We start from the raw sequence: 13,210 nt of genomic DNA, 5'->3' as shown, positions 1-13,210 counted from the left end.
CTTTATCTGAAAATGACTTTAGACTTGAAGAATATTTTATTTCAACACTATGGAGATGTTTCACTTTCCTAAGTTCTTCACAGAATCTAATAAGAAGTTAGCCTTTATAGAATCATTGTTTCCCTGAATGTATTATATTGCTTTTCTCTTTTTGTTTTCAAGATTTGCCATTGATCTTCGGCTTTCATAGTTTGAGTACACAGTGTCTTGGCTTAGCCATCTTAATGTTTATTCTGCTTGGTGTTTTTGAGCATCTTGAATGTGTAAATTTAATTCGTTAAATTTGGAAAACTTTTGGTCATCAACTCATTTTTTTCCTGTTCCATTTTCTCTCTCCTTCTGGGACTGCAGTAACACATATGTTAGATCATGTGATACTATATAACTGATATCTGAGACTCTGTTCATTTTTTAAAATAATTTTCCCGTGTTTCCCACAGTGGATTTCTACTGATCTATTTACCAGTTAACTTATTTTCTTCTCTATCATCTCCATTCTGCTGTAAAGTTCACTCTATGAATCTTTAAATTTAAAATACTGAATTTTTCAGTTCTAGAATTTCTATTTGATTTTTAAAATATATCTTTTTCTTCTAAGCTGTCCAATTTTTTTCATTCACTGTGACCATATTTTCTTTTACTTATTTAATGGCACTTACAGCCACTTAAAAATTCTTGCATGCTACTTCCAACACTATATCTTGCAGTTGGTCTCAGTTGATTTTCTTTTCCTTTGATACTATGTTCCATTTTCCTACGTGTTTAAGTTAGGTAATTTTGGATTATATTCTGCAATTCTATTATTGCAGAATTCTATTATTTTTCTCCAATGAACATTGCTCCTTTGTCTTAGCACGCAATTACCTGGTTGAACTCGACCCTTATGAATTTTGGTTTTTTTGGGTGGCAGTTTTGTTCTGGATTTAGCCAGAGGGGTGGGCAGAGAGAATCTGGGATCCCTCTTTCTGGCTCTTTTCCTTTTCAGGGCTTGTTCTCTGTCTAGCAGCCATGGTTTCTCCAAATTTAGTGTTTGGTTCCCTGGGCCAGAAAGGCTGCAATATTTCCACCAGTTTATCCTGCTAACTGTACCTGACCCACGATGAAAGCCATGGAAACAACTCATTCTGTGTAATTTCTGTCCTATGACTGTGGACTTCCCACTGAATTTGCCTGCAATTGCTCTCTCTTTAATGTTTTTCAGGTATTAATAGCTGCTTTCTGTATTAGGACCAGATGTCCAGAGGAGAAGGACTGGTCTAGTAGAACCTTATTCAGACATTGTTATCCACATACATTTTTAACACAGTAAAACCACATAGATTTTTATACATGTATTGGTATACCATAAAATCATTTCTCTTTTATTATACAATATATGGTATATTATATATACCATACTATATCTTTAAATAACTGTACATTCCCTTATTTTAAAGGAAATACTTGCCCTTTGTGGGAAAGTTGAAAAAAATCCAAAGATAATTACCCATAATTCCATCATTCAGGTTAATCACGAAATCTTGATATAATTCTTTGCATCTTTTTTCCTATACATGAATGTATACATGTTTTAAAGCAGAGTGACTCAGAGCATAATGTACTCTGCTTTTCACTTAACATCATATCATAAGCCATTTCAGATTTTAGTGCACATTAGAATTACCTGAGGAGACTGTAAAAATGTATATTCTTGAGCTCAGTGATTCTGATTTTGTAAGTCAATACTGGGGTTCAAGATTCCAAAATTTTAACTAATACTCTGATTATGAAATTTATGGTTTATGCATACTATTTGAAAAACAAGAGCAGTTCTCCCAAATGGTGATAAATTATTCAACCCAAAGCAAAATGACTAAGCACCTACATTTTATCTGCTCTATGGAATATCAGAAAGCCATTTAAAAATAAATGGTTCTTAGGGCAAAGACTAGTGGTACAAGAAAAAAACAGATCAATAGCCCTTGAAATACAAAATAATGGCATTAAAAGCGAGTGATAAATAAATCAAGCATTGAGAAAATTTATTGGCTTTTGGGAAGAGAAAGTTGTGATCTTGCTTCACTTCACACACACTATATACAGAGAAATAAATTCCAGGCAAATTAAAGAGCAGTGAAAGCATAAAAATATGAGAACATGTAAGTGAATGATTATATATAAGCTGAAGTGAGAAAGGGTTTTCTAATTGTGATGTCAAAAGGAAAAACCATCAAAGGAAAACTGATAATTCAGTACATCAAAATGTCAAGAGACTACTTGTTAAAAGGAATGTACTCTGCCCAGATGTCATTACACTTAGCTTAATTTAGATTCAAGAAAATGAACTAATTCCTAAAACAATATAAACTATCAAACTCACCTAGCAAAAAGATTCTATATGAGCAAGTCAATATCAAAGAAGAAATGAGGAAGTTACCAAAAATTGTCCCTACAAAGTTTGAATTGAGTAAATTCTTTCAAATTAGAAAAGAACAGATATTAATATACAACTATATGTACTATAACATAGAAAAAAGAAGGCTTGCTATTGAAGTAACTGCAGAAAGTGGGCTATGTGCCTGGTACCCAATAAAAATTCTACAAGGGTAGAACACACATTCACAAAAGCCATTTACACTATAGTCAGGGTAGGGGCATGGGGGGATGGAGGGTGCAGTTGGGAGGGAATAACCCAAATGTATGTAATCTTCAGAAGAAAATGATCACCCTCTGAAACAAGCAAAATATAAAACTGGGCAAAAAAATCAAAATCAAAACCAAAACCCAAAGAAAGCAAGCATCAAGGGATGATTTGTTTGTTCGAATTATCACAGGTTTTAGATTAAGGTTCCCTACTGTACATATTTATTTTCCCTTGTATTTACAAAAGTTTTTATTAGTATGTTATTTGATCCAAGGTTAAATATCATTACTGATTGACCCTGGACTAAGTATTCTAACTGTATTTGGATTCTTTCTTTCTCTATTCAAAGACTAAGTAAAAACATCTACCCCTCAGGTACTTTGAGATGAAACAAAAAACTTCAATAGAGCTAAATGCAAAAAACAAAAACAAAAAAACCAGAAAACCATTATAGACTAAAATGGTTGGCTATAGTGGGCAATCATTATTCTGTCTTTCTTTTTTTTTAAGCTCTATTGGAATATAATTGCTTTATATTCTTGTACCAGTTTTTGAGGTACACCAAAGTGAATCAGCTGTATTTATACATATTATTCTGTCTTTTGATAAGTGGTGTTTGTAGTAAATTTACACATATGTGATGAAAACTTACATAATAACATGAGTCATATCTCTATTTATGAATGAGCAAAGAAACACAATAAAAAAAGAAAGGTCATTATCCAAGTAAAAATGATATACTTAAAACGACATATAAATTCCTTGCTGAAAACGGCCCAATACATTGTCTGTATAAAAGCTCACCAGAAAATACTACCTCCCAGAAAAGTGCATAGATTGAGACACAAGTAAACTCACCATAGAACTTGGACTTAGCCAGGATACTACCACTAAGGCAAAATCCATCTTTTCGGTTACTAACATAAAAGGCAGATATTGGTGGATGATGGGACACCTAATGAACACAGGAAAATACATTAAAATATAATAATATAAGCATATTATTGTGATATTATCAAAAGTCATGTCTTAAAAATATACTCTAGTAATGAATGAAAAGAAACATTTGGTAAGTAGTAACAGTAAACACTGATGACTGTAGTAACTAATCTCCAAGATGTATCTCAAGGAAACCCACTTCTGGTATTCACACTGTTAGGTGAACATCTCTTACACAGTACCTAAGCTAGTTTGTGTGGAAGTACTAGAATATTACTTCTGAAATTAGGTTATAATGAAGCACGTACCCTGGTGTGTGTGCCTTTCTCTCTCTCAGATCATTAGCTCTGAAAGGCCAGTTTCCATGTTGTGAACAACTCTACGGAGAGGCCCATGTGATAAGGAACTGAGTCCTCTTCTCAAAAGCCTTGTGATGAGCTTGGAAGCAGAATCCTCCAGCCCAGATAAGCCTTCAGATGATTGCAAAGCTGGCTCACATCTTGACCTCAACCTCAGGAGAGATCCCGAGCCAGAACTACCCAGCTAAACAGCTCTCAGATTCCTGGACCTCACTGTATGAGATAATAAATGTTTCTTGCCTTAAGCCACTAAGTTTTGAATTTGTTATACAGCAATGAATAACTAATACAGTGGCTATCCTTCATGTCGATTACTGAACAGACTGTAGGAAACTAACAAAAGCTTTAACAAGTATGTTATTTTAATAATTAATATTTCAATATGTATACATCTTATGTTTCCTGAAATGAGACAAAGCTAAAACCAATTAAACGTTTCTCAAGCTTCTCAACTTAGTGAAGAATTATAGTGAACTAAAATGCAAGACAAGTATAATCATTAATTTTAAAAAATTAACACAGATAAGTGGTTTCAATCTGAGGAGTATATCAAAACCTCTTCAGAAGAGGAAGGTTTTTCAAATAACACATGGTTTTCTCATCCTCCTTACACTCTGTATATGAAAGGTAAGCAGGTCAAGATTTGTTTAGATGAAGAATAGCTGGGAAGAAATATTGGGGTGGGAGAATTAAATATAAAAATAATGAAGCAAAAAAGTGCAATGTCAGATTATCTAATTGTGAATGCTCAGATTTGACTACTGTGGAGGGCTTAAAAAGGCATGTAATTTGAGATAAATTTAGAAAGACATGGAGGACCCTGAATGTCAGAGAAATGGGTGTAAATTTGATTTAGGAACTGAGAAACCACTGAAGTATCTGGTCCAAAAAAAAAAAGGGTGGGGGCTGGGGCAGAGCAAGAAAAATAAAGATTTATTTTTGATCACAGGATTCCATGACTGTAAAAGAGTATGTAACTTAAGAGTATGGTATTTAGTAGTAGTCAGTAAAAGAGGTTAAAATTTTACCAAATGTTCACTAATAAGAAAGGTTAATCGACAGTGAGTTTACTATGTTAATATTTTCTATAAAAAAACCCAATAACTTCCAAATAAATTTTATTTCTATAACATGCATTTCTAATACCTGTTCAGCAATATAAAAAGTTTTGCTGTTTGTTCTAGGATGAATCCACAAGCAACGGAAAGTCTCACCAAGTATAGGATTATAAGGTTTCTTCAGTCCCTAGTAAAAAGCATACAGGTTTCAAATTATAAATATGGAAGATTCAAAGTACTAACTTAAACCAGTCAAGATAGGCTTAACTGTATCATCTGGGAACTATCCTTATAAAACTTCCCAAAGTGACATGAAATAAAATTAAATGACTTCAATCATAATACAGGTCTAAATAACCAAGTATTGTGCAATTTTGCTAACTAAAAGAGGCCCTGCAATGCAATTATTAATCAATAATCTAAAGATAACATAAAGAATAAAGAACACATACAAGGCTATAGAAAGCAGAACATAAACATTACCTTTGGCTTTTTATAGAATCCTGACAAATACCATTTTACTACTTTCTTCAAACGGAAATAAGGATTTTCTTCGAGAGCAGCCCTAAAAAACAAAATAATATATGCAAAAATTTTACAGAATATATCACAAATTCTCCCTCATATGAATCAAGTCAACAATTGAATATGAGATATGACTGGAAAGCATAATTCATTTTTAAAATAGGTGGCAAAAACAACCATGTAAATCAGTTTGAAAGAATCATTTTTCATAACTTGGTTACTTTTCTCCCCATTTTTCCTATTCTTTGATATACTGCCCAGGTATTTGCTTAAGTAGTTTTTGGAAACTTTCTAAATCAAGGTTTCTCAACTGGGGTTCTGTAGAACCCCACATGTTGCTAGGAGTTCTGTGAGAAACTGTGACTGAAAAAAATAAAAATAGATTCTGAGATTCAAGCACTGCACAATCCCTAGCATTTGCAATGATGGGGCAGTGGCCAAGCATTCATAATTTCATTAGAAGTCTTCAGTCCCTTATGAAAGAGAAGGACCACGTTGACCTGATTTAGTCTATTCTCAGCGGTTTATGTTAATTAGAAGAGATCAACAGTAGCTGGTGAGTTCTGTAGCTCAACAGCCTGATATTAGCCTCTTCCATGCAAATTGCCTCCCTAAAGTACGTGACTATATGCCTTTCTAGTCCCTAGTTCAAAACAGAAGTTTCAAATCACAAATATGAAAGACTTAAAATAATTTAAACCAACCAAAAAGGTTTTAACCCCATCTTCGGCCTTCAACCACCCCTATGTGCTATCAACTGAATTTCCAGAATGAACTAACTCTACCAATATAACACATAATCAAAGAATAATTTTCATTTTACAAGAGGCATTTTTAAAGCCATGACTCACATGTTCCCTTGCCCTTCTGCTGTTTGCTATGAACACTGCAAAACACTGACTGTGTTTTCAGAAGTGAACTCTGAGACATTTACATCTATATATCTATATCTATATTTATGACAATTTATTTATATTACTCCCTTCAAGCATGTCTGAAGGCCCAATGTGGTGGGTTTTGAAGATGAAGTGTGAGATGGAAGAAGCTAGGCCTAAGCTTGCTGACAATTGTGCCAAGTTGAAAACACTGAACTTTTCAGGAGTTAACATCCCTCTGATTGCTCTCTTCCTTTTTTGGTTTAAAGTCTCTTACTACACAATTTATGTAAAATTTTACATATACGTAGACTGCATAGTTCAAACCTCAAAGCAATATAAAGAAGTATACAGTCATGCTATTGCCCCATCTCTACATACTCTAACTACTTAACTTCCCATAGGCAACTTTTTATTTTCAGCTGCTTCCTTTTTTTTTTTGGCTGCTCCACGGGGCATGTGGGATCTTAATCCCCCAGACCAACCAGAGATCAACCAGGAATCTAACCCTCTCTCCTTGCAGTGGAAGCACAGAGTGTTAACCACTGCACCACCAGGAAGTCCCTAGCTGCTTTTTATATACAGTTTTCTTGAAATATAAAGAAGCAAATATAAATATGTAGTCTTTTTCTTAAAAAAAGAAGTGAGCAAACTAAATGTATTCTTCCATACCTTGCTTTTTTTTTCACCCCCACACACATAATCCTGAAGATCCCTCCAAATCAGTTTATAGAGTTCTTCCTTAGTGTGGATGACCATATATCACTTGACCAGTCAACTGTGGCTGGACACTTGAATTATCTAACTTTTTGCTATTCCAAATCCTGCCGCAACAATTTTGTATATATGTCATTTTGTACATGTGGAGCTGTATCTGTAGGAGTTATTCCCAGAAGCAGGATTACTGGATCAAAGGATTGAAGGCATTTATAATTTTGGTAAATACTTCCAGACTCCTTCCAAATGCAATGTGCCAGTATGTGTGACCCAGCAGCAGTCCACGAGTGCCACACAACCCTGGCAACAGTGTGTGCTGCCTGAAATGCAACCTTTCAATCTGGGAAAATGGTCACCTCTCCAGATCTTATTGTGATTCATAGGAACCTGCCTCATATTCTGGGAGAAATAAATTTCTAGATACATAAAAGGAAGCAGAATTGGGGCTTAAAAGCATTTAGATTTTTGGTCAATGTGATGGATGGAAAATAGATCTTATTACAGTTTGAATTTGCACTTTTCTTATTTTAAGTGAAGTTTACATGTTTAAGGACTTTTTATTACTTCATTTTTAAACTGCTTGGTCATTTCCTTCACTCCTTTTTCTATCAGGTTATTGATCATTTTCATTCACTAAAAGTCCTTTTTATTTTAGGGAGCTTAACATTTCATGTATGACTTAAGCTCCCTAAAATATGGCTTAATTTGCAAAAATCTCCCCCAGTTTACCAATTATCCTTTGAATCAGCTTTTTTTTTTTCTATTAATGCAACTAATAGACTAACAATGCAAATAATAAACTGAATACAGATACTGCATCTGATGCAGAATCTAAAAATCAGGTCACGGGGCCAGAACCTAGTATCTTAGAAAACACAGCGCTTTGAAACTGCTGCTGGAATGGGGGCAGCAAGTGAAACCCGGAAAAGTATGATTCTCCAAGAAACTGCTAGGAAAGAGGTGGGCAGCTCCTCCTCCACCTCTTTTATGCCTGCCTTCTTCACAATTACACCCAGGATCAGCTGGCAGGAAGAAAAGGAAAGATGAGAGTGGGGATTTATGCCACATGCCAGCACTTGGTAGGATGTTCTGGTTGGGATAAGCTGCACATGCCTCACTGCATGCAGAGAGGATAAGCACAAACAAAAACAGAAGCCCCAGGACAGGACCTGAAGGAGGACTTAGGTGAAGAAGAACAAAGGATGCCAACCAGCTCTCCCTGTGTCAGGTCAGTGCACAGGTCAGGGAGCATGTGATGGCAGTGCTGTCAAGGCAGGGGCAGAATTCCTGTCTTTCTCAAGCTTGTGATCTCTCCGTTTGACCTCATAAATGGAAACATTACAGCAAAGCATTAAATACACTTCTTATTAAGGTCAACTATAGAAGTGGTGGAGAAGAGAGAACAGTATATCTTTAAAGCCTGACTTTGGTACAGCATTACCACTGAAATTAGTACTCTAAAACCATGAAGTGTCTTTTATTTTAAGAAATGAGAATTTACTTACTCAGATAGGAAATCTGCATGATAGTAGTAATCTGAAAGTTTATCCAGGAAAGAACGGGGTTCCAAAATAAATGTAGGCAGAACCACCCTGGAGAGGTCCATGCCAGGACGGACTTGTTTCAGCAGTGTCCAGATAAGGCTTTTGTTTTCTTCTGACACAGTTTCTGTTTGAGAAGCCTCACCTGCCTTTAGCAATTTACAAAAAATGCTGAAATACTATATTTATTTCAGACACATAGATATGTAGATAAGAGAGCTAACGGTGAAAATACGAATTTTCTATAAGACTATTCCAAGCATTCTTAAAATGTGAAAATAACCCATTAGGTAGTAAGTCAACAGCTATACAATTTAGTAAAAGGGTAGTTGCAAGAGACACCAAAGTGAATGATATATACAAAGAATCCATTACAAAAAAAATTATACTCTATTATTTTATACTATGTTTACTTCTATGCACTAGCAATAACAAGAAAATTATAAATTCATGTAACCCTATAATTTACTTTGTATCTGGCAATAGCATCAAGGAGTATCTTATTCCAAAAACAAACCTGAAGAAAATTTAAACTAAATTTAATAGAACATATTGGTATTTACATGAGTATATATGTTGAGCTGTTTATAAATCTTGATATATTTCATATGTATGCAACTTTTAAATTAAAACAGGCATTATATGAATATTATTCTCTTTCAGGAAAATAAGCAATAGGTCATATAAATACCTTCAATTTCACCTGTAAATTTCCAAGAATCAGAAAACCAAAATTTCTGAAAAACACAGACTGTTACCTCTCCGAGCTCTTCATGGCTCTGTTCAGTGTAGGTAGTCTCCTTTAAAGGCTCAACAGGCTCAGGTTCAATATATGAGTCATCTTGCCTTTCTGATGTATCTGTGTCACTTTCTTCACTTTTCCCCATCACCTCATTGTCAGACTCATCATGCTCTTGATCATTTTCTTTATCAGATTTATCAGAATACATATCTTGGTCCTTAAAATGCTGTCTTTCAATTTCACTGTCATTTAACCTTAAGGGAGAGAATTATTAGGAGGAAGAATAAAGGAAGTTAAGAATATTTAATTTATAAATAAGAATGATATGTAACACTTATTGAGAATTTACTATGTATAGGGCACAATTCTAAGTGTTTTATACAGTTTAACTCATTTAATCATAGAATAGCCCTATGAGATAAGTAAAATTATGACTCTCACCTCACAGATTAACAAATGGAGGCACAGAAAAATTAAATTAAAACCCAGAAAATATTAAGAGATGACACCCTGAGCTCTTTGCGTCTCTATCCTCTAGGTCTAAAATTCTCCAAAAGCAAAATTTTAGACTATTTCCTTTTTTTTTTAAAAATAAATTTATTTATTTATTTTATTGGCTGTGTTGGGTCTCTTTTTTGCTGTGCACGGGCTTCCTTTTTAGTTGCGGTGAGTGGGGGCTGCTTTTCGTTGTGGTGCGCGGGCTCCTCATTGCCGTGGCTTCTCTTGTTGTGGAGCATGGGCTCTAGGAGCATGGGCTTCAGTAGTTGCAGCACATGGGCTCAACAGTTGTGGCTTACGGGCTCTAAAGCGCAGGTTCAACAGTGTTGGCGCACAGGCTTAGTTGCTCCGCGGCATGTGGGATCTTCCTGGAGCAGGGATCGAACCCGTGTCCCCTGCATTGGCAGGCAGATTCTTAACCACTGTGCCACCTAGGAAGCCCCAAGACTATTTCCTTTTTTATTTTTTTTATCTTTGGCTGCATTGGGTCTTCGCTGTGGCGCATGGGCTTTCTCTAGTTGTGGTGAGTGGGGGCTACTCTTCATTGCAGTACGTAGGCTTCTCACTGAGGTGGCTTCTCTTGTTCCAGATCACAGGCTCTAGGTTCACAGGCTTCAGTAGCTGCAGCATGCAGAGGCTCAGTGGTTGCAGCACATGGGCTCTAGGGTGCGAGGGCTTCAGTAGTTGTGGTGCATGGGCTTGGTTGCTCCGAAGCATGTGGGATCTTTTGGGAACAGAGCTCAAACCCATGTCCCCTGCATTGGCACGTGGATTCTTAACCACTGCACCACCAGGGAAGTCCCTAGACTACTTCTTGCTGATTTTTTTTCTTAGTTTTACAAACATCATCACTGGAATCAACCTATCACTTCTGGTCTAAAGAAAAGCTTCAAATCAAGACCACTAGATTCTCAAGTGAATGCAAATGAATTATGACTTTCTACCTATAAAGGTCTCCAAAGTCACTCAAAATAAGTCTAAAGATAAAAGGAGAAAATGTATAACGTAATTATACAAATTTAATACTTGAATGATAGGCTTCACCTTGAAAAAAAAATCCATGGAGAACTGGAAATGGAAATTTCACATTAAGGAAATGAAACCTACAGCCTGAAATTGTTAAGCTACTATACCCAACTTTATTCTTTTTAAAAATATTTTGTTTACTTATTTATTTATTTAGTTTCACTGGGTCTTATTTGTAGCAGGCAGACTCCTTAGTTGCACATGGACTCCTTAGTTGCAGCCAGCAGTCTCCTTAGTTGTGGCATGTGAACTCTTAGTTGCGGCATGCACGTTGGATCTAGTTCCCTGACCAGGGATCCAACCCAGGCACCCTGCATTGGGAGTGTGGAGTCTTAATCACTGCACCACCAGGGACATCCTCCTCACCTTATTTTTACTTATAAGATTAGGGTTACTAATCTGCACAAAAAGGAAACATTTAAAAAAAAATCACTTCCAGAATCAAATTTTTTTTTTTAGAAATTTCTTATTTATTAAAGTATCTGTGGGTTTCATTTGGTATAAAAAATTTGTAAAGTACTTCACAAATGAATACATGGAGCCATTATATATAATAATTGATATTTTAACAATGCTGAGATAAGTAATAGAGCACAGTAGTCCTATTTGATTCTTATTTTAGTCTCTATTCTTCCAAAATCTTATATTTGGATTTTAATCAGAGAACTTCAAATAGAAATTCATTTTTTAGAATACTTATTTTTTTCCTTTACAATCATACATTTTTTAAAACGTAGTCTAAAATTCCTGTCTTTGCTTTCTTACCATTTCGTCTCTCCTTAATCTCTTACAATCTGGTTTTTATTTTCTCTTTTATTTTGTTTTATCCTCTCTTCCCTTTGGCAAGCTATCTAGCTTCAAGACCGCATCATCATTTCTATTCTATGACTTCCCATGCATGCAAGAATAAGCTTCAGACTCATGTTTTTAAATGCTTGGCTGACTACATCTATATGTCCTGGGACCACTGCATCCTCAACATGTCTAATATTGAATAAATTAGCTCCCAAATACGGTCCTCTTAAAAATTTTACCATCATCTTCCCAGTCACTCAGGCTTAAAACTTGGTAATTTTTTAAAACTTCAGCCATTTCCTCTCTCTTACACCCAAGAAGCTTCTAAGTCTGGAAGGTAGGCTCCCATCCCCCCTCATTTCTGCATCATCAGTTCCTAGCTCATTTTCTGTCATATATCCAAATGAACATGTTGATATGTTGATTCTACTTACTGGTAAAATCTGTTATATTGCTCCTCTCCCTGATTCCCTAGCTGGATATTATGTTTTCATCCTCTAAATTCTCCTGACCCTATATTACCCTAAGACATCTCTCCTTTGGTTGTTTATGTCATTCTTTTCTTCCCACTATTTATACTTGCCTGGCATTTTATAGATTTCAAGCAAAAGAAAACAAAACATCTCTCTAGGATTACATAGCTAGTAAGCTGTTATACTGGATTCCAATTTAGGATCGTATGTGATTCATCTCCCTATTCACAATGTGGTGAATTATACAGAAAAGCGTATGGTATCTTACACAGAAAAGAGACTCAAAATTTTTTAACGAATAAATATGTGAAGTACGTGAATTTTTAAGATCCCCAAATAAGAGCATACAAGAATTACTTGGTGTTCAGTAACACCAGAAGAAGAGGTCCCAACAAAAACCCATTCCTATGTCAGTTGCATGCCCCTCATTCTATCCCATTCAGACTCCTATACTAGGATAAAATAAAGCTCCAGATTATAGATCTGCAAAGAAAGGATGTAAAAGACTAGGCAATGGCGGATTGATTGATCGGCGGTTTTAAAAGAGAGTAAAGAAAAAGAGTCAAACAAAAGGATGGGGGAGAAAAAGTTCAGCTCAGGTTACAGGGAGGAGAGGAGAGAAGCCTAACTTTGAGAAGGGTAACCTCAATGCTGACAGCAAAAGGAGCTGCAGAGAAGCTGAGGGTTGGGTACGAAAAGGGGAAGTTTATTCTTCTTGCAAAGCAACAGAAGAGATCTGAACCTCAACAAACCTCTGAACCTCTTCTTCGTTTCCTTGGAGAAAAATTTCTTTAGTATTAACTACAATGAATGCTTCAGGGAAAAAAAAACAAAAACCCAGGATACATTTCTAACTTGAAACACAATATTAATAGGAGAACTCCACAAATACCAGGTAGAATAAGTCGAGTCCCATTATAAAAAAAACAAAAAAGTGCTATAGAACAGCAGTAGAAGGACGGATTACATCTCATTTTTATGAGGCTTGATATAATATTTGCGATTGAGATTGGCCTTGAAGAAAACACAGGAGTATGAT

At 35.5% G+C, this 13,210-nt stretch overlaps 1 protein-coding gene across 7 annotated transcripts in view; it reads right to left on the bottom strand.

Moving 5' to 3' along the window:
- The window catches only part of OSBPL8 (oxysterol binding protein like 8), a 166,239-nt gene that overhangs the window by 33,388 nt on the left and 119,641 nt on the right, over window positions 1-13,210 (bottom strand). For all 7 annotated transcript variants that reach the window (XM_057741091.1, XM_057741092.1, XM_057741094.1 and 4 more), the window contains 5 exons: window positions 9,396-9,633; window positions 8,602-8,786; window positions 5,463-5,544; window positions 5,068-5,166; window positions 3,482-3,578 (listed from right to left, as the gene is read on the bottom strand). In XM_057741091.1, coding sequence (XP_057597074.1) covers window positions 3,482-3,578; window positions 5,068-5,166; window positions 5,463-5,544; window positions 8,602-8,786; window positions 9,396-9,633 — 701 coding nt within the window. The remainder of the gene's footprint in view (window positions 1-3,481; window positions 3,579-5,067; window positions 5,167-5,462; window positions 5,545-8,601; window positions 8,787-9,395; window positions 9,634-13,210) is intronic.

This window comes from Hippopotamus amphibius, chromosome 7 (genome assembly GCF_030028045.1).
Source record: "Hippopotamus amphibius kiboko isolate mHipAmp2 chromosome 7, mHipAmp2.hap2, whole genome shotgun sequence".
Classification (NCBI taxonomy): domain Eukaryota; kingdom Metazoa; phylum Chordata; class Mammalia; order Artiodactyla; family Hippopotamidae; genus Hippopotamus; species Hippopotamus amphibius.
The sequence above is the reverse complement of the archived record's forward strand: the minus strand, read 5'-3'. Positions and strand labels throughout refer to the sequence as shown.